The sequence below is a fragment of the Triturus cristatus genome, chromosome 4_1 (genome assembly GCF_964204655.1).
Source record: "Triturus cristatus chromosome 4_1, aTriCri1.1, whole genome shotgun sequence".
NCBI classification, from domain to species: Eukaryota; Metazoa; Chordata; class Amphibia; order Caudata; family Salamandridae; genus Triturus; species Triturus cristatus.
In genome coordinates this window covers 954,310,674-954,336,109 of record NC_140585.1, presented here as the reverse complement: position 1 = coordinate 954,336,109, position 25,436 = coordinate 954,310,674, and the positions used below count along the sequence as shown (strand labels likewise).

Sequence of the window (25,436 nt, the reverse complement as noted above, 5' to 3'; positions counted from 1 at the left end):
AACATGGAGGAATCTGCAAAAATGGGCTCCACATCAGCTGGCCTGCCCTAGGAGTGGTGCTGGCTTAATATGGGCAGCCTTTGGAAAGACTGTATGCCCATTCTACCAGGACCAAAGTTCCTACTACTGAGTTTGCACGCAGAGTTCCTGTCCTCAACATTTATCAGGTGGCTACGTCAACATCCTTCCTTACATTCACAAACCATTATTGCCTGGACAGTTAGGTTCGTTGAGAGGAACATGCAGAACCACCCACAGACCAAACACCAAATGGATGTTGCTTTGATATCTATTCAGAAGGTAAGGAGTTTGCAGCTAGAAGTCTCTATCAGAAGAACAAGCTGTTTATCATCTATATCGCTCTTTCTGGTATGGACTCTATCTAGCCTCAGATTCCTCACCAACCCTCCCATCCGCCCTGTTCTGCGGTTGGACTATATCCATTTTTAAGTCTATGAATCTGCACACCGTCTACCAATTTGCTTTAGGGGAACTACGTCTGCAGGCCCAGACAGTCTCAAAAGCAACTGATATCTGATAGAGACTTCTAGCTACAGTTTCCTTACCTTAGAAATATCCCCAGTCATCAGACTGGAACCAGAATTTGTCTGTGAGCAGTACCCCTGCACGCCAGTGGGTGGCATTGTTCAGCTCCGCGTGGCATTGTCTGTGTTGAAAGTGCACAGGGCCTACTTAGGTTCTTTTCTTTCTGTGCCAGTCAGTGCAGATTCGGAGTGAGCTATCCCTAGTCATTTTTTGGCTGACCTTGTTCAACTTTTTGTCAAAGTTTTTTGAGTCCTTCTCTTGGTGTGGCAGGGATGTCCACTAGGAAAGGTGGCTTCAAGCCTGTCACTGACACATGTTGGTAACAGACCTTAATCTTGCTTACATCTGGTGCCTTGAGTGTGACCACGACGCAAAGACCTGTGTCTACTGCCTCAACGGTATCAATCCCTTTTGAAAGGAAGGTCCTCCGATTGGTCGTAGAGCCATCGATCTTCATTGAAGTCATCCTGGCATTCAGGTAAGTACCACAAAAATGAAAAGAGAAATAAGTCGAAGAGGTCTTCGACTTCATCATTCAAGACCTGGGTCTGCGGTTGAGCCTGCGCCTGGACCGGCTCTGCGCCTCCCTGAGTTTCCGGTTGCCGAGGTGACCCCTGCCCAACTCTGCAACTTTTATGAGGCCATGCACCTCATATTTGGGTGTCCCGTTCCCATCGGCGTGCCCTGTGGGTTTTGGAAGTGCCCCTACTGGTTCTCCACTATCGGATCTGCCCCCGGTGCGAGTCAGCCCCTTGGATACTCAAATGGATCTAGACTGGTGCTGGTTGTACCACCTTGACCATCCCAGACGACGGGCCCAATATTGATGCTCCTGGTACCACCGGCGATGTCCCCATTCTCACCCCCGAAACAGAGTGAGAGGGGTGACGTCTGACTCCAGCACCGACTGGAGCCTTTCCCTCCAGGCTAGAGTCTGAACCCTATTCCTACGGGCTATGACTTGGAAATTATTGGCAGGGGCCACTGGGCCCTGAAAAATACTAGCCCCTAGACCCCAACATGGACTGTTGTGAGGGTTTGACAGATGCCAGTGGACTGGACACCTCCCCAGAGGAGGAGGAGGGAGCTTCAGAAGAGGGAGCTTCTTTCGCTTGGGTGGTGAGAAGGTTGGCCGAAGTCCTGGACCTTAACCTGCCCTCATTGGCAGTCAAGACTAATGTCTTGACAGAGATGCTTTAGTTGGAGTGACCCCTCAGAACCGCTTCCCCCATTTAATGAAGCCTGTATGGATGTCCTACTTGGGACCTGGTCCATGCCCAGCACAGAGGCGCCTGTGAAAAGGATAATTGCCTGCTGCCATTGCCTCACCCCAGGGTCCCAAATTTCTTTACGCAACATCCCACACCAGAGAGTTTGGTAGACCAAGACTCCACCTCGTGTTTAAACCCTGGTGCATTCCCTACCACACCGCTGGACAGGAAATCCAAGCAGCTGGACAACTTAGGTGAGAAAGAGTTTTCCTCCACCAGCCTATTACTGCAGTCCGTGAACACTGCATGCCTTTTTGGCCGTGTTTTCCATGCACTGTGGGATTCGGTTGCACAGGTGCTGCCCATGGTCGCAGAAGAGGCCCAGGCCTTACTCTCCCAAGATATCGCAGATGGGAGAGATACAGCCAAGTTCATGGTCAGATGTGGGCTGGACACGACCGATTCTAGGCAGAGCAGTTTATTCATTGGTGGCCTTAAGGCACCATGCCTGGCTGAAAATGACTAGTTTTACAGGGGATGTCCAAGCCTCACTTCTGGACATGCCCTTTGATGGCTCCTGTCTCTTTGGAGACAAGGCAGACTTTGCACTGGAGTGCTTCAAGGATAGCGGTCCTATGCCCCCCCCCCCAAACACAGCCCTCTTCTGCTCCTTTCGTGCTCACAGAAGGGGCTACCAGCCACGTTTTAACCCACCCACCCAGCCACCACGACACGCATGCTCTCCAACATCTGTGTGACCAAGGATGCCGAACCCACAGACCCCATCGGTCGGACAGCCAGAGGTCAGCCAGTCCACTACCCTCTGGAAGCTACAGCCTCCAAACCACTTTAGTTCAACCTCCAATCATCATTGGCAGCCAGTGGAGGCAGGATACGCTGCTATCCCTTGTACCACTGGAGGTCAATAACATCCAAATGTTGGGTTTTCCAGATTGTCCAGAGAGGCTACTCTCTCCCCTTCATGACTACCCCTCCACCCAAGCCACTTACTTGTGACAGGACCATCTCTCCTCACTCCGCCAGGAAGTGGCGGCTCTCTTGGCTAAGGGAGCCATAGAGTAGGTGACGACGCCAGAAGTAGGTCGTGGTTGTTGGTATTCCTGCTTCTTTTTGGTGCCCAAAATGGATGGATGCCTTTGTTCTAGTCTAGAACTGTGCCCTCTCAATTTCTTCCTGAAACAGGAGAAATTCAAAATGCTCACGCTTGCTCAAGTCATGTCTGCCATAGACCAGGGAGACTGGATGGTAGCGTTGAACTTGCAGGATGCATATTTCCACATCCCCATCCTGCCTGCCCACAGATGTATCCTGTGGCTAACAGTAGGTCACAAGCACGTTTGGTTCATCGTGAGCCCCTTTGGCCATACCAGCACCTCTTGGGTGTTCATCAAGGTGATGGCAGTGGTTACAGCTCATCTGCAGAGATCAGGGGTGCCAGTCTTCCCTGTCTCGATGACTGGTTGTTGAAGGTGGGTTCGTCCCAGGCAGTCATCTCCCACCTCCATATTACGGTGGACCTCCTGCACTCGATGGGGTTCACTATCTATGTGCCAAAGCCACACCTGACTCCCTCTCAGATGCTACCTTTCATTGGAGCTGTTCTGGTTACGGTGCAGTTTTAGGCGTATTCTCCCGGACAAAGAGTCTAGGATATTTAGGCTGTGATACCGATGTTTCAGCCTCTATCCTTTCAGTGAGACTGAATCTGAGGCTGCTGGGCCTCATGGCCTCCTGCATCCTGCTTGTGGCACGTACCCACTGCCATATGTGAGCTCTGCAGTGGGGCCTGAAGTTCCAGTGGGTGCAGCATCAGGGGAATCTATCCAGCATGGTCTAGATCTCAGAGTGTACTGCAAACGATCTGCAGTGGGGATTAACAAACCACGATTGGGTGAGCAGCAGACCCATCCCCTTCCCCAACCAGATCTGACAGTGGTGACAGATGTGTCACTCCTCGAATGGGGCGGCCATCTGGGAGAGGTGGAGAGCAGAGGCCTCTGATCTCCGGTGGAATTCAGACTCCACATCAACCTACTGGAGCTCCCGGCAATCTGACTGGCATTGAAATCCTTTCTATCCTCCATCAAGGCAAGGCTAGTGTAGGTGTTCAGGGACAAAACCACCTCTATTTGGTACAAACAGGGCGGGGTGGGATCGTGGACATTTTGTCAAGAAGCCCTGCGCCTCTGGACCTGAATGGAAGGTCAGGGCATATCCCTAGAGGTTCAACACCTGGGGGGCTCTGTGAATGCCAGGTCAGACAAACTCAGCCGAAGATCCCTAGCAAATCACAAATGGTATCACCATCTGATGACAGTGCAAGGCCTCTTTCAGCAGTGGGGAGAGCCTTGGTTAGATCTGTTTGCCACCGCCGAGAATGTCCAATATTCAATGCTGGAGATTCCAAGGTGGCTCTTACTCAGAAATGCTTTTTTGTCTCGAATGGAGCTCTGGCCTCCTGTGCACCTTTTCACCCATACTACTCCTGCAGAGAGTTCTCAAGAAGATCAGGAACGACCGGGCTATAGTCATCCTTGTGGCTCCAGACTGGGCTTGGATAGTTTGGTATCCAAGCTCTTGAGCATGACCATTAGTCATCAGATCAGACCGCCTCTTCAATAGGATGTTCTGTTGAAGCAGCTGGGGAGTGTTCTCCACCCGAACCTATCAATGCTTTGCCTTCATGTGTGGAGATTGAGTGGTGACAGTAGGGGTGGGCGGTAAACTTTGCTTCGCGGGCGGAATTCTCCAAATTTTGCAACTCCGCACTAAGCTTGGAGCGTCGAGTTCTGCAAAAAGTCCGTCCACTGCCGCGTAGCGAAGTTTACCGGCACCCACTGCCCCTTATGGTAAAGCGGGGAACTACTTTGTCAGTTTTCAGAGCCTACTTCACCACTAATATAATATTATATCATCCAAACCTGAACATCTATGCAAGTGGCACCTAAAATGTGCATTTCAGCCTAATGGTGTGCAGGCTGTGTGACTTCAAAGTAGGAGGCACCGTCTCTCGGCTGGCTGTTGATTCTGTCTGTTTCACTTTTGTGTCTCAGCAGCCTGTGTTAAATGTGATTGGCCATGACACTTGCATGGTCTTCCCCCAGCCTGGCCTTGAAGTGAGGTGGTTTAGTTGGTTGTCGTGAATCGTGATCTTCTGCTCCCGTGGGACAGTTCCAGACTCTATCTCCTGTTCGCGGGTAGCTTGGGAGAGATGAGCCCTGGCGGCATTAAGCTTCCCATACCCTGCATGTTCATCTGCTTGTGGTGTTAATGCTGCTGCCACACGTAAGCTTTGGGGTGCCCGCCTGTCTTCCAAGACCCCCCGTTGTGTTCAGTAAGTGTGTGATTGTTGTGCCCTCTGAAGCAGACATACATATACTTTGAAGTTAGGATTTTTGTGATTATTCAACATCTTTCATACTGTCTTAGTGATGTGGCTCTCGACAGTGACGCACCAAACAACCACTCCTGTGCTGGTATGAAGGCTGATTACATTTTTGGGCCTGCCTGGTATTTGCTTTAAGGTCACTGGGTGGCAATGTTGCATTGATTTGCATTGATTTTGCTTATAAATCGTAAATGTGCTGGAGATAAAATATGCCTTGTTAACTGTACATGAAGCATATAGAAAGTTTAGAAACAGCAACGCGCCACCTGTTTGCGGAACTCCGCGGAATCCCTCCGAGTTTTTCTGGAACTCTGCGGAATTCCACGGAGTGAGAAACTCCGCGAGCTCCGCCTAGGCAACAGTTTTCGACCTTCTGCCCGAAGTCTGCCATGTTATTCTGGCAGACAGGCATCCCTCCACCAAGATGGTATATGTCTGCTGCTTGGGCAAGTTTTCGGCATGGTGTGCAAAAAAGCAAGTTGACCCCTTTTTCGGCTTCCCTTTCTCAGGTCCTTCTCTTTATTATTTCTCTTGCTCAGCAGGGTTCTACTTAGGGCACCTTGTAGGGCTATTTTTCTACCATCTCAGCATTTCTGCGGTTGCCAGATCAGCCACCCTGTTCAAATCTCCTGTTGTAAATAGGTTTTTGGAAGGTCACCAACATATGTTTCCACCTTCACCCTTTATCATGCTTCGGGTACTTACATATCTGATGTGCGCTCCCTTTGATCCGCTACACAACTGTCCTTCCATATCATCAAGAAGGCCTACCACAGCGCAGGTGCACTGCTCACGAAAGATTACTGGATTCAGTTTGATGCCTGGGGATAATTCTAAGGTAAGGAATCTGCGGCTAGATAGACTCTACCAGCGAAGGTAATAACTTGTTCATCAGTGTGTTGGAGTGGTGCCTATAGATGCCCGCACATCATTTCTGGTATCGATGGGCGTTAGTGTGGAGCCACATGGCACCATCCTATGACTTGCAGTGGTACTGCTGAAAAGTTTCGAGATCCAGTCTGATTCCTGGCTAATATTCAAACAATGATGAATCTGAAGTTAGATAGAGTCTCTGCCATAAAGAGCGTTACCAATGGGAAGTAACTTGTTCAGTTTTGCTAGTCTTTTCATAGGCAGACACAAATTAAATTGCTGACATTTGTAACACATTCTACTTCTCATTATAAGTCTAATCATCTTTAAACATTGGATATGCTGTGTATTGAAATCCCCTAAGGTGTCCTGGATGGAATCTTTAATTGTTATCATTATTTGCACTTGATAATTCAATCCATGTATGTTACCAATTCAATTACTGCATCTAATCAGCTTCCAATAGTTTAGGCTTTTTCTAAAGATTGCCTCAAGAAGCTAAACTTTCCCAATTATGTACCCTACAGACTGTGTGCCAGACATTTAACCAAATCACAGTTTTTTTCTGCAGCAATATGATGTTAATAATATATCAAAATATCAAATAAACTAAACAAAACTAGCCACTATATCTTGTGTTTTTCAAGTCACCTGAAGTGATAAGGAAAATGTGTTTAGCTGAAAATAATTTAATAACTTGGCAAAACTTCGTTATAGCTATCTAGAAAGGTGTGGTTATCAACTTCTTTTTTCTTTTTGTGAGTTTATGAACTTGTCTGTTTCTTTCCTGATTGATACCTCTACCTGCTGATTCCTCATTTTTTTAATATTCGAGAAGCCAGACTAGATCCACATACATTTCCATAGTTCCTCCACACGAATATGTGGCGCTGACTCTGTCGGTGCCAGAAAAGTGTCATAATTGCGTCACTGGAGCCACAAAATGCCCTGGAGCTTCGGCGTTCTGTGCCATTCCCCTTTTTTCGATGCCCTTAGTGCAGATCCAGGGCCTGCTCTTTGACATTTCAGGGAGGAGTTTCTTCAGCTTTACCAAATCTTCTCAGTGACGCAGTGCTAAAATATTACCTCCTAAACGTTCATGTTTCAAGCCTTGCAGGGATTGTGAGAATCATATATTGATTACTGACCCTTATGATATGGGCCTATGGTGTCTTGGTTCTGACAACTCGAAGTGCTGTGAGTCCCGTCAGAGCATATACCCAAAGGCCATAAACGAGTAGAAAGTGAAGTTCTTCATAGCCAGGGCCTGGGTCCCCAGCTTCAACATCAAGGGAGAAGTTAAATAAATGCAAGAAGAAGAGGCATCATGAACATACCCTACAGAAGGTAAGCCCCCAAGACACTCTCCGGCACCAACGGAGTTGTCGGCAGAGCCTTAACTGGTGGTAATTTCTCCCCATTCTGACCTGGCATTGCCTGATGAACCCAAGCTGGCACCATCGCCTCCTCCACACTTAAGAACCCTACCCCAAGTTCACTGCTTCAATATGGATCTGTTTTTTTTCCCAAACACCATTTCTAAGGTGCTCAGATGAGCAATGGGCCAGGGTTATGCCACCGCAAATAGTTGTTCCAGCACGGGGAAACTTGTTGGATATCACAATCTACTGAGATTTTGCAGTGGATGCAGCCTGGTAGGGCATGAGGGAGAACCTGCCATTGGGGGTTTCTTTGCAGCACCCACTAGCTGTGGCCATGGTGGTGATGTATGCCTCCACTCTATTGTAGGCCCTGGAGATTGGAGGTCTATGATCTCCAGGGGAGTAGATTTTGCACCTCTGTCTTTTGAAGGTGAGTGCAGTTTGCTTGGCATTCAAGGTTTTCCTTCCTTCCCTTGGTGGTCGGTAAGCCCAGATCTTCACAGATAACACAACAGCAATGAGGTATACCAACAAGTGGAGGGAGTAGGGTTGCATCTTTTCTGCCGGTAATCTCTGAAAATATGTTTTTGTGGCCACCAGCAGAGATAGTTCTGGACAGATCGACCAGTCCGCCACTCACAGCAAAGCGCATTGCACAAGGTTCTGTGCCCTCCAGTATCCATTGCAACAAGAAATGGGGAACGTGTTTTGGTTGAAATATATTCCTCTTCACTTTGTGTTTCTTCCCATATCCTTGATATCTTGATTCCTGAGAAAAATTCACCAAGACTAGGGCCACGTTATCTTCATCACCTAAGATTAGCAGAGAAGCTTGTGGTATACAGACCTTCTGCACTTCTCTTTGTGCTGCCCGATCTGTCTTCCTCTCATGTTGGATCTCCTATCTCAATCACGGGGAAGGGTCCAGCATCCCAACCTCCAGACCCCTCCACCTTCATGCCTAATGACTGAGGCGGACAATTTAGCCACATTCAAATTTCCATCAGAAGTTATGGATGTCTTTCGTTCGCTTGCCGTCATTCCACCAAGACTCTATACTTTGGTAAAAGAAATAGGTTTGTCGCTTGGTGTTCTGTAATCAAGGTGGATTCCCTGAAGACCTATTTGTCTTATATCCTAAAATGTGCGCTCTTCATTTACAGCATGGCTTCGCAGTGGGGACAGTCATGGGTTACTTGGCAGTGTTTTCAGCATTCCTGTGTCTTTCTGACAAACTATTCTTGAACACGTAACCTATTATTGTATACTTCCTCTACGGTTTGACCAACATGTTCCCCTTTACCCCTTATGTCATGCCCCAGTGGGCCTCAATTTAGGTTTAACTTTTGTAATGGGGGGGTCACCATTTGAGCCACATCATATTTGCCGGTTATATCTGTTGACTATAAAAACTGTATTTCTTGTTGCCAATATTTTGGCGAAACATGTCAGTGAGTTACAGGCACTGAGTTTTCGCCAGCCTTTTACCTCCTGTTTTCCTGCAAATTAGTTCATCAAATCAGAGCAGTTTTCCTTCCTGAGGTTGTGACCCTATTCCATCTGGGTCAATCGATTGCTCTTCCTATTTCTGTCCCACCAAGGAGGAGGGGAGGCAGCAATACCTGAACACAAAGAGGTTGATCATTGTCTTTATCGACTGGACCATGCATTTCTGGCCTGACTTACAGCTCTTTGTAGGGCTATGCAGGCAATAGGAAGACATAGCTGTCCAGAAGAGTACCTTATCAAGGTAGATCATCCTATTAATTATGATGTGGCATGCCTTGGAACGAAAAAAACTTATGGAAAGTATAAGGGCTAATTCCACAGCAGCCTTGATTCCACATCAGCTTTGGCAAGAGGAGTCCCTGTGGCTGACATCAGCAGAGCTGTAATATAGGTGTCGCCCCACACTTTTGCTAGGGATTACTGCTTGGATTCGGAAGTGTGTCAGAATGGCCATTTTGTATGCAGTGTCCTCCAGGACTTCCTTGTCTAACTTTCTTCTGTAACGATTTCTTCAAGTTCCTCTTCTGCCTGGAGTACTGATTGATAATATATTCAAAAGGTGTGGAATCTTCAGGTAGAAGTACCCCTCAGAAGAAAAAGATACTTACCTTCGGTAAAGTTCTTTCTGCTGAATACTCTGCATAGCTGTAGATTCCTCACTGATCCTGCCTTCCTCCCCATCTTGAAGAATGGTTTCTTGTTATAATTGTAAGGCCCTCTACAATGATAGTGACTTGCAATAGTTAATAAGGTTTCACGAATGTGTTGCACTGCTTCTCTGCTCATAGGATGTCATTGTTTTCCTTTCGCCTCATTGGTGTAGAAAAAATGGATGGCAAGCTCACGTGGGCATGCTGGGATGGGCGCTTTATTGCTTGGGGGACCCTATGACAGTGACTCAGAGTACCACCTATCCGCGTGGAAGAGCTATGAAAAAGTTTCCGGATCCATTCTGGTGCCTCGAATTTTTAAAATGTGATGAATCTGCTGGTAAGATAGAGTATTCACTTTAAAGAACGTTACTGAAAGTAAGTAACTTTTTCTTATTTTCTTTATTGCTTTATGTTTCAGTTGATCTCCCTTAATTCTGGTAATTAGATGATCGCAGATTTGTAGTTCTAAAAAACAGGGTTCCATCAGAGCAGTTTAATGTTTCAATAATTTTGAAGTCCAACCTTTTGACATCCATTTTAAGATTTCATCCTGCACCCATTTCAGGTTGTGTGGCTGTTCACATGTTAGACTCGCAAAACCCTGTGATGCATATTTGTAGATAAGTAATTTACGTTTCTTCATATAGAGATTTAATTATGTTTTTGTTTTTAGGGCTTTATGTGGGAGTGCGGAGTGCAGATAATCATATATTTGTTGTCTTACAGCAACAAAGAAAACCAAATAGAATAGCTCAGCCTGTTTTTTTAACCTTTAAGGAACTCCAATGTGTCCCTTCTTCATCCCAAATTAAAACAAACACTGGGTACCAGAATGACAAATTATTTTATTTTGAGATTGCATTACTTCCTGTGTGGGTTGTGTTACCTCTTTTTAGGGTGGGAAGACCCACTCAGGCCTTTTGAACAGGTCTTGCCACCATACTCTGTACTTATTCATTCGGAAATTAATTCCAACCAGCTCATCTCATACAATGGGTGATAGACTAGTGAGATCAGGAGAGCACACCAGCTCTGCATCTTATTTCTAGTGCAGGGTCCCCATGCAACACACTCCTAGTTTCTGTGGCTTCATCCCGAGTCTAGATCACATCTGCAGTCTAGAAGAAAGTGAAAGTAAGTGTAGTGGGTGGACAGTGGGGGATTGTGAGTGCATAGTAAGGGGACCTCTGTAGAATTAGACTGTGAACACCCCTGAGCCAGTTATGTTTTGTCCACATGTGACTTAGCATACACACAACTTGAGTAAGGGGCTATCTGGTGCCCAGACCCACCCGTGATGTTGATGGCCCTATTTAATGACCCAGAAGGCCTGGCCACTAGAGGTGGGCATGCCAACAAATTAACAGGGCGAGCAGAGCCAAGCCAAGAGTCTGGCTTTGGTTTTAGAGCCTGTTCACAAGCCGAGCCCTGAAAATGTTTGCCATGTAAATCACACAACAAACATCACATAAAATATGATAAAGACTCTTCAAAATTATAAAAAGTGTATTTCTCTAATATGTGAAAGCTTTAATAATAATATTTCACATTATAGCACTGCAATGAGAAGTATTTATTAAAAGTGATAGTGTTTAACTCGTTGAGTGCTCATGACGAGCTCAGCTCGTCATAACGGCTGCGGCCCGCCTACGCGCGATTAATTCCCCGCCTGTGTGGGAGAATTATTCAGTGGGCGGGGTCGTGATAAGCTCAGCTCGTCATGAGCACAGCTCCACTGTGAGTCATGACGAGCTGAGCTCGTCATGAGCACAGTGGCGCCGCGGCCCCCCACCCCACCCTCCGCACCGCGGGGGAATTACCCCCGCAGGGAAGGGGTTAAACATGAACTTGAAGCCATTCCTGCCCCCACCCTTGCTACAGTACCATTAGTGAATTAAGAAGCAAGACAGTTGCCATGTGAACCCTGTTTATGGCGCAGATTGTTATAGATAGAGAACCATTATAGTAAGCAAGGAAACTAAGCAGGCAGGTACCAACAGTATCCCAAATGGTAAGTTAACAAAGAATTGGTGTATTGCCATTCTACTCATAGGTTCTCGTACAGCTAGTATTCTGAACTCACGTATTTTAAAGTGCTTTCATGTGGATAATGAAGAAAAAGGAGTATCGATTAAACACATTCTTTGGCTAATATCAAATAGTTGGGTTAAGCGGGGAAGCAGTGATTAATCCACGTTTACTGGTTTAAATTTCTAAAAATCAGCCACTAAAAAGGTATCTATTTGTCCATTCTTTTTACCTCAAATGTTAATGCTTTGTTTTTACCTCTGAGCATGAGGGTAGAGTGAGAGTGGCAGACAAGCCGCAAGAAACTTGGGTTCGAGGTTCCAAGGGGACCTCGAGCTGAATGAGTCAGGCTTCAGGTTCGAGCCGGGCTCCAACTTTCAGTGGCTCGCCCACCTCTACTGACCTCATACCCTCCTTCACCTGTACTTATAAGAGCTGCATTGCCCTTCCATCCTCTGGGGTGTTTTGGGGACCAAAATCTTCAGGTAAACATTACCAGTGCCTCAGGTTTGGCCTAGAATGCCTGCAAGAGGCTTAGATTTGACTAGTGCCCATTTGTGCAAATCTTGGATTAACTCTGTGTCCTGTCCTAAGCAGTGCCTATGACTAGTAGGACAGAGAGCCCTTTAAGCTGGGCCAAGGGAGTATCTCTCAATGTGCATGTCTTGTAAGAGATCGCCTCCTCTTTCCCTAGGCTCTCGGTGTCTTTCCCACTGCCCATAAAAATCTAGCGCCCTAAGATTTAAGGCACTCAATACATTCACATGGTCAGTCACATACCTACTATAGTGCATGTTCAGCCAAGACCTGCCCAGTTATTGCCTTAACCTGTCCTCTCTTTGTTAGCGGAAACCTGCAGTTATCCTGCCACCAGTACTAATCCTAGTGGGAACAATGGAAGTATTCGTCGTGACAGTATTGATGGTCCTCCCTATATCCCAACATTCTGTCCATTCATTCTGTAGGGAGAGGTATCAACATGCATAAAAAAAGTGCACGTAATTTAAGCAGTTGTTGGTTGTGACTGTAGTCACTCTTATTAGATGGTGCTTAGGCACTTTTACATAATATCACAGCACCAGAATATTTTCGTATTTCCTGCTAAAACCGAATCAAAAGAAAATCTGCATCTACGTTGGAATAAAATACAAATTTGCAAATGTTAACACAAGTTTTTATTATTGGTGCCAACAGAAATACTTCACGGCAATAACCAACCAGGCCTTAAAGCTCAAGCACTTCATGAACTTGGGAATCTCCACATGTATGCAAGGCACAAAAGGTAATGATGTGATACATACATTTGTTTTCCCAATATTAACACAGATTTTATCGCTTTGTTTTCATTTTCAATATTGCCAGCATTGTAAATCTGTTTAAAAATAGTGGGTTGTCTTCTGATGGACACAAAATTATCTTTTCTATGAGTTCTGCTAATCGGATTGTAAGAAAGAAGATATTAAGATAAAATCGCAAATCAGACTGGAAGGAGACAGGGAAAGGCAAAGCATCACAAGTATAAAAGACAAAATACAAAGAGGAAGATGAAGGAGAACATTTGTGTGGGCTATTGTAGAGAGGATTAGCACCCAACCTTTATAGAAAAGTGAAAACTACCCCTTTCAAACCCATCCCAATAATAGCAAAAAATAAGCTAAGAGATGTCACGTATCATATAGAATCCCTGTATTCATTTAGTTATCAATGTGTCTCCTTCAGGTTCTAAACACTGTTTAGGGTTAATCTAGTTTCACATATGTCCCCCTGGCATCTTTAATTTATTAATTGTAACAGCGTTGATTTTGACTGCTTATTTCAATGGAATGTTTTTGTCTGCATCCATGTTTGCCTGTTCAACCTCTGGGCACTTAAATGTTATTTACTAGATGCTCTGTCCCAAAGTCTCGTGTTTATTTGCCTAATGTCTAGTAGTTTGGTAATGGCATGCTACATCTCAATGAAAACGTCCCATGCTTTTGTATGACACACACTACTCTTCGAATTACACCTTGTAGGTATCCTGGTTTTTAACTCGAGTTTCTTGTTTAGATACCATTTAGATCAGACCTGGAATCTTTTCTTCCTTTCACCGTACTCTATTCTGACACAACTAAAAAATGTTTTAACATACCCCTGATGTTCCTCTTCTGAATAAGAATAAATCAATATGGCATCGATACCGACAACAACAAAATATGCAGGAAATGATAACAAAAGTTGACTTTAAAAATTAGGAGACTGCAGGAGTATTACAAAGACTGCATGGCATCGTACTGTATTTAAGGTCTAAACCCAACCAGCAAGGAAATTAAGCAGGCAGGTACCAATGGATCCCAAATGGTAAGTTAACACATAATTGGTGTATTGCCTTTTTACCCAGTGGTGTACACCAAAGGTAGTGCTTTACGCAGCATCAGGAATTCATGATCCATCGGGCAAAAAGAGAGGCATGTGGTAAAACACTTTTTGACAAATTGATGTGGAAAATTGTTATTCTACTAATCCGTTTTATTCGCAGAACAAACCGCACATTATGGAAAGCTGAAGCTTCCATGAGCCTTACTAATCATCATGTTACATATGTTGAGCATTCCTCCAATAATGTATTTATGCAGATTTGACATCTTACCTAGAATCACAGAGGGAAGTGCCTACCTATGATTTCTACATTTTTTTATCAGAATATTTCCTAAACCCTTTTGTGCTTTCATCTAAGTATGCTGCAAATTTAGATGAACATCGAGGGAGGATGACCTCAAGAGCTATTGTTTAGAATATGATATTCAAAGCAGTGAAAAAACATTTGTATTTATTGTACAAGTCAATGGTTTTTTTTAATCCGGTCACTTATTAGGTGGAAGCAATCCATACACCGAATGGAATCAGTGAATATATTAGGAGATCATCAATACGGTCTAAAACACAATTGTTTGCGCTAGGCCCTCCTTTGCCTTGCAAGTTTTTAGCTGGACCCGCATGCTCTCGTTTCCACTCCCAGACACGTTGGGTTTTCTTTTTCCAAGAGCTTCTCTTGGGCTGACTGGGGTGCTGTTGTACAAATAAAAACAAGCAAGCAAAAAGACAACAGATCTATTTCAAATCAACAACCGATCTATAAAGCCAGTTTTTGTCCAGAGTTTAAACAGCAGTAATCCACAGTAACGGATCCCCGCGGCAGTTCGCCTCAGCCAGAGGCGAGTTACAATACAAGGACAGATAGGTAGTAACAAATAGTTGTGGTGGTTCGATAAGTCTCACACAGGGTTGAAATGCCGGTGCATTGGGACAAGTTGAAAAAGCCAGAGAGGTGGTTGGACCGGAAGGGATACAGGCCCAACCCTATATCTAGCCCAGCAAAACAGACAAAAGAGTGTCAGTACCTCGTGTAGCGGTGGTGAGACCCTGGAACTGTCAGGAAATCAAACACAAGGGGGTGGCCCTGCCTTTTCCTGGCAATGACGGGCCAGCCCGTGGCCCAGGCTTCGCCCGGGCGCGGCCCGCATGTGTCCCGTGCTGCGGGGGATGGGCAGCGCTTTAAGTGCTATGTGGACGCCTCCCCCTTGTCAGCTGCAGTGGGAATGAAGCATGTTTCACCCTGGGACTTGAAGTCCCACGAGGGTGTTCAGCAGGCTGTCGGCAAAGAGAGGCGAATAGAAGTACACCCTGGTACTGATGTTCCACCAGGGTGTTTAGCAGATGGCCAGTGTCGCCAGCAAAAAGAACGTTCCGTACTGCGAGAGATGGGCAGCGCTTTAAGCGCAATGTGGACGCCTCCCCCTCGTCAGCAGAAGTGGGAATGAAGCATGTTTCACCCTGGGACTTGGAGTCCCACCAGGGTGTTCAGCAGGCTGTCGGCAAAGAGAGGCGAAGAGAAGTACACCCTGGTACTTATGTTCCACCAGGGTGTTTTGCAGATGGCCAGTGTCCCCAGCAAAACCACCAAAAAGAACCAGGGAATATAATTATATGCAAATCTAGATGTACATCATGGGAGAAGAACCACAAAAGGTATTTGTTAGAATATGATATTCATAGCAATGAAAAAAACTTTTGATTTATTGTGCAAGTCAATGGTTTAATCCTGTCACTTATTAGGTGGAAGCAACCCATACACCAACAGGAACCTGGGAATATAATTATATGCAAATCTAGATGAACATCATAGGTGAAGGACCACAAGAGCTATTTGTTAGAATATCATATTCATAGCAGTGAAAAAATGTTAGTATTTATTGTGCAAGTCAAGGCTTTCATCCTCTCACATTTTAGGTGGAAGCAACCCATACACCATCAGGAACCTGAGAATATAATTATATAGAATACAATTTTTCAAAGTTTATTTAACTTTATTTTATGTGTACCATAATTGGCACACAAACCTTATGAAAAAGCACAGTTATAAAAACCTAAATCCTCTAATAAAACATACTTCATTAAATTAATTAAATATCTGATACAAATGTAATATTCAATAAACCAAGGGAGGCACAAGGAGCAAATTTGATAGATCCTGCACCCTAGCTCCTAAATGGACAATCTAACACGAAACAAGGGTGTTGTTCCTCAGGGGGAAGTGGATAAGGCTATCAGTTGGGACTGGTGGGTAAATCAGAGGGATCCAAGGGGATCCAAGTGATCAGACCTGAATGCCTAAATTCCTGAACATTGCAGTAATATTCGGTGCAAACGCAGCACCACCAAGATGAATGCTTACTTTTTGGGAGCTAACCGTACACCTGACGACCTCAAATGGACTGTCTTAGAGGCAAAAACCCAGCGGGAGATACAAAATGTGTTCGGCAAAGAAGGAGAGGAGTTGGCCTAACGGCTAGGGCGGTCGACCTCGAATCTGGGGAACCGGGTTCGAGTCTCGGCAATGACGCTGAACATCCTGTGATTGTGGGCAAATCACTTAATCTCCCCGTGCCTAACAAAAATGAATGCCCTCATGTAACGCAACTGGTGCTATGTAAAGCGCTCTGATACCCGATACCTTCGGGTCAAGTTCACGCGATATAAAACTCAGTAAAATAAAAATAAATAAAAAATATTTTAAAAAGTACAACACTGGGTCTTCTGCCTTTCTACCCACACCAAAGGACTGAATAATGACACACCCTGGAACGAACTCCACGCATGACACTTCACTACAATCCCGGCGCATGAGCTGGATGTCCCCCATTCATATCTATAGCCATGTCATTTGATATTGCTCGTTGTTTTCCTGGTTATAGCTCATATGAGTTGACATGACAACAAGCGGTTTACATGTTTACTGACATTACAGTGTATTGCTTGAGGACATGCTATTCAACCTCCTGAGTGCGCCTCACTTTCTTTATTTGAGGAGCCTGCATCAATACGGCACCGTGGTACTGTGTACTACCCTCACCTTTAACAGGTTTTGAGGCCCCTCTAATAATACTCATTACCCTATAGACCTCCCCAACAACCCCTCTCTATGTGGTACTGTACGCTGGAACCGGTTGATTTACCCCAGACTCCAGTTTCTCATATTTCCAAAGTATGCTCTATGTTTATGTATAGGGGCTACACCGGCCCGTACTGTTATTGCATCCCCAATATAGCTACAATTTTAACAGCTGCTTCAGACTCCCCGGCATTCTAGCAGTACACTGTGCTATTGTCCTTTGCCCGTGCACACCCATGCTTGCATACGTTATTCAATCCCTGACTTCTCATTACCAGTGTGCTCAGCTGTGCCTCATTGCCGTATCTCACACCTGTTAGAAGTTGTGCCGCACACTGGGGACCAATTATTTTCCTGCATACCTGTTTAATCTCACTGCCCTGCCTCTGTCGATACCTTCAGGTCATCAAAGGAGGGTAGGTCATGGGTCAATAACCACGTGGTCCACGTGATTACTCTGTATGTAACACGCCATGTAGGCGGCTCTTCTCTTTTATTCTGTCTTCCATTTCAGCCCTACTTACTGGTAGTTGCTTCTTTTACCTGTTTTGTCACTGCAGCTAGGCGTGGCCCTCTGCCCTACCTAAGAGGCATTGTTACCTCAATTATAGTGTAAGTTCTCTAATTTACCCTTATCACTGTTCAGTATTATCCCTAAACATACAGTAAGATACTGTGGGTGATGTCACACTGTCTGAACAAGTGGCAAGGTTGCCCAATACCAGTGCTGCTGTTTATGTCATTAATTTCCACGTGTGTATACATGCCTATAAATAGACACATTTGTGTATGTCATATGTGCTTTTTAACAATGCATGTTTTTATATAGTAGGGTTAAAAGTTACCCTTGGCATGTTCTGTAACAGTGGGCAGTACTTCGCTTCTAATGTATATTTAGATGTCACATTGCACATCATGAGTGGAGTGCCTGCTGTCTGAAACCAGTGTTATCACTCCCTTAAGGCTGTCTCCCTGTTTTTCTCCTCAACAGGTTGGAGCTCGAATGTCCTGTACTGCAGCAGGTGCAGCAGACCGTGTGTAATTGGGCACTTTCACTGCACTATCTCTGTTCCCTATCAGTTGTAGGATAGGTATACATACTTGGTTCTGATGAGATGTCATAGACCCTGCTGGGCAATGAGGCATGATACATGTTGACCCAACGTCACTTTTGCTGAAGCTGTCTAGTTACATAATTTCCTGTGACAGCTCCCTTGTTTTTACTTTGTCAAGGGGACCACTTTATTAGATAGTCTCTTTGGTACCTCTTAGTCTATTTTAAATCACCTAGACAACATCCTACACTCACATTCTCACGTGCACTCATTGTTACAGCTAAGATCAGAAGATCTCCCATAAAGAGCCCCCACTGAGAGGCCCGTCGGGCAATGCAGTGCCGGCCCGATGAGGAGCAGCCCAATAATGAAGTATGACACACTTTTGGGTGTGTGAGGGCTCTCAGGTCTGGTCACTCGGATACCCTGGATCCCTCTGATCTACCTGCCAGACCCAACTGACAGCTTTATATACTTCCCCAGAGGAACAGCACCCTCCTTTCTATTAGACAAATTCAATATTACCCACATAACAGAATTCATTCTAAAATTAATATTATTGCTAGGAGACTATTAGATTAAAAAAGCAGGCTTCATAATAACTCATAAAAAGCACAGACTAATATTGACTTTAGTTTCAGGAACATAGCAGAAACAAATGTCCACAGTTTGGTACATAATGTTACAGTCTCACATTTTATTTTGTACCCAAGCATGGGAAAATATGGCAGATATTAATTTTTTCCATTATAGATATTAATTTGACTTTCTGCTCAAAGTACATGGCAGTGCAAAAGAAAATAAGGTGCTATAATGATAATTGGTCTTGATTACATAAAGCTCTCAGTAAAAGAGAGGGGCCCTTTAACTAAAGAGCTAGGGCGCCAAACCACAGTCAAGAAATAAAGATCCTCTTTGGCAAATTCAAATTTGGCCCCCACTGAGTTTAGTAAGGCTAATTTTAATTCCTATTTATGTTTTGGTGATATTGCTTTTTGATATATGTGTGAGAGTGAATTGACTTGATTACATAAAGGGCAGAGCATCAAGGAATCACTTTTTACTATCTTTAAGGTTTCACTTTATCTGATGTTATTTGGCCATTTATCATGTTTAACATCCATCTTCTCACTTCCTTCAATTGTAAATTGTTTAAATAAACCCTTTCGTTATACTCTAGTTACATGGCAATATGCAATATTCCTTTGACACAGTATTAGCATGAGTTTATAAGATATTGGTTTACTTATCCATTTCAAAGCCTGCTTCCACTGTTTCCTATTCTCCTTCCATTCCAATTTAATGTCCAATGAATCCAATTTCAAGGTTATCTTTACTATTTCCTTGTTTCAGTTTAGGTCAGTAATTAACTCTATGTGCACATATATTAGAGATCTAAAACATTTAGTTGGAGCTGTGTTGATGTCATGCTGAACGTTTTGAGCTCTCTCATATCTTTTGAGAGTTATGTTTTCTAAACACAGCTCCAATCTTAAAATGAAAGGTGAGAAGCCTTGGAGTAAGCCCATACATGTATTCTTTATAGTTACTTCTACTGATTCAAATCTAGTTTCTTATTTATCTCTTAATATTTCACTCCTGTGCAACAGAGTGGTTAAAATTTGCATTTCATTGATTTCTTTCAACATATCTATTAATTTATGAACTACATTAGAATCCAACTTCCATGTTGTATTTGCTGTTGTGTATGTTTGTGCTGACAGATTTGCTAAATGTTGTCTAAAATTCAAATTCCATTGCCAGCAAGTGTGTGAAGGTATCAACCTTTTCTAATATTTTGGCATCAAGTTTCCATTTAAATATATTTTTAGTTTTCCTTTTACCAAATACTATTGCCTTTGATTTAACTATATTTATTTTCAGAAAATTATATCACAGTATTTGGAGAAGGTGTGTAAGGATCTCTGGAGGCCTATTTGGGTTATCACCTGAATAAAAATACTTGGAATATGTGTAGATCCTAACTTTATTCGAAATGTCCTTTTCTGTTGGAGATATTTTGGTGCATCTGCCAGAGACAGATTGCCCAGCAAGGTGGCACAATCTTGTTGTTAACTGCTTCTTCTGCTTTTTCAGAATGTTCGGTACTCTTCCTGCAGTTTTTCCTTCTGGAAGCATAATGCCGGAAGATTTGGAATTCTGGGAATTGTAGTGCTAAAAGCTTCCAAAGGGTAACCAGAGAACACAGTCTTAAAAGTACTGTTTTCTGCAAATTACAAACATTGCAACAACATCTGTAGCTTTGATTAGGCTGTGCAACCAAACCACTACTTTTCTGCCAAAGGCCTGCAAGATCTACTCAAAATCCCATACATTGAGGTACCTGACAGATCGTTGGAATCCCCTGCTTTGTTCTTAGGAGCCAACGATAACCACAATTACATATATTTCAAGACATTGTTTGGAAATAACCTAGACCATAAAATACGCATGGCCTTTATAATAAAAATAAGTTAAAAAAATAGCACAGACAAAATTTCAAATATAAGTAGATAGTGAATGCCTAATATTTTACTATGAACTAACAAAAACCTGCATTTGATGTTCTGCTGAAGTGCTAGAAATAGAAACCATCATATTCCTTTCATATGTCCCCTTTAGTTCGTAATGTTATGCGCATCCTTCATGGGGTGGGTGCCCGGAGTTCACAGGCAGGGCAATTGGCTGACTAGTATTGTGTTTTATGGAATCTAAAAAGTCCCCCTCAAGCAAATAAAGCCCATTGTTTTAATACTTTTCTCTCTAGAAAATTACCATTGTAATTATCCTTTCAGTCATTAAACTTCAGACCAAATGAGAAGCTATTTGTATGACATTTATATCACATCAGGAAAAAATGGACTGCACACATGAATAAGCACAGTATCAGGCTGTCACATAATATTGTTGAAAATATTACATTTTTGGCGAATGTTACTAAGATTGATGTACAGTGTGATATAATTGAGGCTCAGCTCTGACGCCTAGTGCCATCAGAGTTGACTGTACTGAGAAAGGCTATCACCGAGGAAGAAGTTCAGAGATCTCTTAAAGAAATGGCAAAGTGCAAGGCCCCGGTCACCGATGGATTCATATCAAATTTTACACAACTTAAGTTGACCTGGTTGGTCCTTCATTTGACCAAGCTATTCAGTGAGGCTACAAAGGCTGGAGAGCTGCCATGCTCAATGTGCGATGCACTGATAACAGCACTATTTAAGCATGGCAGAGATGGCGGACTCGTGGAATCCTATAGGCCCCTTTCATTAATGAACTTGGATTACAAGATACTAAGCAAGATATTGGATAATAGACTTTTGCCCCACTTACAGAAGTTAATTCACCCTGACCAATCGGGATTCATCCAGATGCACAGCACTTTCCACAGTATTAGGTGCCTAATCCAGATCTTGCACTTACCATAGACCACACACCCAATGGCGGTGGCTATAGTGATTGATATTAATAGTGCCCTTGATACCTTGTCTTGGCACTACTTATATGTTGCAATGCTGGGCACGTAACGTGGCAGTGGATTTCTCAAGTGGACACAATTACTGTATACAAATCCTGCAACCCAAATAAACATGGGAGATATTATCTCTTATCAGCTATGCAGTGGGCAGAGGCCACTCACTCCTCTAGTGTTTGCAATCGTGCTAGAACCTCTCGCTAATGCCATTAGACAAGGCGTGCATTTTCAGGGACGAGTAGGTGACAAAGTTCCCTACCCTTTCCCTATATTCTGATGGCATGTTATTATATCTGAGATGTAATGCGAAGAACGTGCTAAGGGCTTTAGAGGCCCTTGAACAGTTTAGGACATTGTCGTGACTACGTGTCAATTGGGAAAGTCCTGTGCATATCCTATTGCAGACCTTGGGGGGTAGGTAAGCCTGCAGTGATAGGGAACACCATGCACTAGGAACCAGTGACACTCAAGTACAGGTTCGTATTTACTGGACAGTAGAAAGCTTGTCAGATGGCAGTGTCATTATAGCTCTCGCCTCTCTTCGACAAGCCGCTATGTTTCCCTATCAATGACTGAGACGGACTAAGATACTATAGCACATCCCTACAGTGTCACATAATGAGAGATTCAAGCTCATACAATATTATTACCTCCACCAGGTGTACATGAAATCCAAGCACGTGAAACTGATGTTCGTGAATCCCCTGGCTGGATGGAACCGAGTGTTGAAGGTCACCAGGATAGCTACTAACAGATCTTATGTGCGACCCCAGGAATTTGCCTGCTGGGAAGCTTTACTAGAACAAGGGCTACTGCAGTCACAATTAGATTTGCAGACTTGGCACTAATTTTAGCTAGGTGACAACTGGCAATAAATTGGAGAAGTCTACGACCTACCCCTGACACCCTCCACCTCAGAGGCCTTAACCTTGATCAATAACGATTTTATGCTCACACTTCACATATGGCAAAAAATGTAAAGATCTCTGGCAAAGAGCCCTCCCGAGGCACCCGTTGGGCATTGTAGCATCGGCTCAATGTAGAACTTTCCTATGATGAAGCATGACATGAATCTGGACGTATGAGGGCTCTTGCTCCTGAGCAATCAGATCCCCCAATCTGATTCCTCATTTCACTACCGACTTTCTTCCTAAAGGAATGCATACTCTTTTCGTAGACTTGTACTTGTTGGGAGCCCGCATGCTGGACCTAGATTCGCTCCTAGTCTCTTTTCTTGTATATTGATTTAATAAATTGGAAACACCTGGAAGGCCCGGTGATATTGAACTGGCTCACTGAGCTTGTTAGGTGGGCCGACTGTGAGGATGCGGTACTACCGAGTGAGGTTAACAGGGAGCTAAGGTGAGGGGGACTGTTTTAAACTCCTGGGCACAAATACTACTGGCTATACCACACATAGTTGACAAAGGACAGTTGATTTTTGGGGAAGAGTCCGAGGCCTCCTCCTAGTGGATTCGTAAACTGCGAGAATACACAAAGTCACATGACTTTAACTGCTGCCAGCCTGGAGGAGCCTCCCTCGACCGCTTTGGCTCACAGGGAACTGGACAGGGACCAAAACAGATTTGTCTTGCTGCGGAACTTGGACTCTTATCTAGGGGTGGGTGAAGAATTCCGCTCCGTCAGCAGAGTTTGCTGAGTTTTGCCCAGTCTGCACTCCATGCGGATTTCCGAGAAACTCTGTGAAGGGATGTGGAGCCGAGTTCTTTTTCTCGATTTGCTCACCAATGGTAAATTTGCAAGTGCTTGCGAAAAAAATAACGCGCTGGATCTCCTCCTGGCGAGATTTCTCATCGCGGGCGGTCGCTACAGGTTGCGATCACTCGCGTTGAGACGTCTGCCATTCGCATTGAGGAAGCTGCCGCTTGAGTCGATTGTCTACACGAGCATCAGAAAGCAACAGCGCCCTCTAGCGGGATGAGTAGTGCAGTTTGTGCTGATTTTAGAGCACAGGACAAACTGCTGGCACTAAATATCAGTGCAGGCAACGCAACTAAACAGACTCTGGCACTTTGCAGAGTTCCACGAAGTAAAACTCTGCAAACTCCACCCAGGCTTACTCTTGGTGTGCTGACATAGCTGTTTAATTTGTAATTTGGTATGTGTGCAAAGGTGTTGAAATGTGCACTATGGAAAACTTTGTATTATGTAACAGGACGGGATGGAGCTCCCTTTCCGTAAGGGTGGCCAGGGCCTGGAATAGCCTGCCCTTTGAGCTCAGGAACAACCACGATCTGAGGACGTTTAAGAAACAATTGAAAACCTTACTTTTTAGGTCTCGCCTAGCGATGCAGCATGAATGTGCTGCCATCGCTTTGCGAGGCATGCAGTATGCACTGTAGTGTGGAAGCTTCGAGGAAGCTCCGCCCACTCTCTGCCCATTGGCTTTTGTCCTAAATGCTGCCTTCCGATTGGTTTGAGGTTTGTTAGTCCCTCCTCAATCATCATTTGTATCCTTCCACGGCTATCAGCCCCTTTACTGCACAGACTACTTTCTTCCAGTGTCTCCCCCTCCCTCCCGCAGTCCGTGACTTCTTGGCAGCCCCTCCCCCCTCCAGGCACACCCAGTCATGCTCGTGCCACTACAGGGGCCCAGCCTTTGCCTTGTTTTCCCCTGTCTGCAGGAGAGAAGCGGGAACCCACCCCGCTGTTGCGTGCCCGTCGGATTGCATTACAGTCCTCCTGAGTGTGTGCATGTTATGCTGCTCCCAGCTGTGTGGAGCTGCTCGCAACCGCTCTCCCCCTCCCTCCCGCAGTCTGTAACTTTTTGGCGGTACCACCCACTTCCATGCACTCCTAATCTGCGAGTGGGTCGGCAGCGACTACAAGAGCCATCGTGCTGTGACAGCCTCTGTGCGGAGCTGCTCGCAGCCGCTCTCCCCCAGTCCGTGATTTTTTGGGGGTCCCGCCCCCTTCCATACACTCTAAATCTGCGAGGGGGTCGGCTGCGACTACAAGAGCTATCGTGCTGTGACAGCCTCTGTGCGGAGCTGCTCGCAGCCGCTCTCCCCCTCCCTCCCGCAGTTTGTGATTTTTGGCGGTCCCGCCCCCTTCCATACACTCTTAATCTGCGAGGGGGTCGGTGGAGACTAGAAGAGCCATCGTGCTGTGACAGCCTCTGTGCGGAGCTGCTCGCAGCCACTCTCCCCCTCCCTCCTGCAGTTCGTGATTTTTTGGCAGTCCCGCCCCCTTCCATACAGTCTTAATCTGCGAGTTAAGGCAGACTCACTCTCTTTGGTCTTTTAGGAAGAAGCTTAACCCTCTTCTGTTTTCAAGTTAAATGTAGTTCTTCACAGGCTCAATGGTGCCATGAGACACTTGGGTGAACTAAGAGCTTTAGTAGTGCTCAGTTGTGTTTGCCAAAAATGCTACAAACTACATTTATATAGTGCCTGACCCCACGTCTTTTGGCACACTCCCCATGGACATGACTCCCCCGGCCTCAGTGCTACAGTCACAGTGTCTTCGGTGAGTTTGAGGCTAGGGTTGTTGGACTGGTGCTCATGCTTCGTATCGACAAACGTACTGATCCATTTGTGGATAAGTGTAAAATAGTCGCTCTCCGCCTCCCTCCCGCAGTAAGTGACTTTTTGGCGGTCCCGCCCCCTTCCATGCACTCTTAATCTGCGAAGAGCCATCGTGCTGTGACAGCCCCTCGCCAATCTTGTGTGCGCCGAGGGAGGAGAGCCATTCACAAAGACCAAACTATTGAATGCTGGCCATTGTCCCTGGCACGCGCTTTCTTCCTGTAGCAGGAGCATGGCTGCGAGCTGAGGACACTCGTGTCTTATGTTTTATTTACTTGGAAAAGGTTCATCAGGAACACAGAAATCGCAACATCCTGTC

At 44.9% G+C, this 25,436-nt stretch overlaps 1 protein-coding gene across 1 annotated transcript in view; it reads left to right on the top strand.

Moving 5' to 3' along the window:
* The window catches only part of CFAP54 (cilia and flagella associated protein 54), a 2,172,274-nt gene that overhangs the window by 1,299,265 nt on the left and 847,573 nt on the right, over nucleotides 1–25,436 (top strand). The window contains exon 43 of the mRNA XM_085653834.1: nucleotides 12,806–12,893. Coding sequence (XP_085509960.1) covers nucleotides 12,806–12,893 — 88 coding nt within the window. The remainder of the gene's footprint in view (nucleotides 1–12,805; nucleotides 12,894–25,436) is intronic.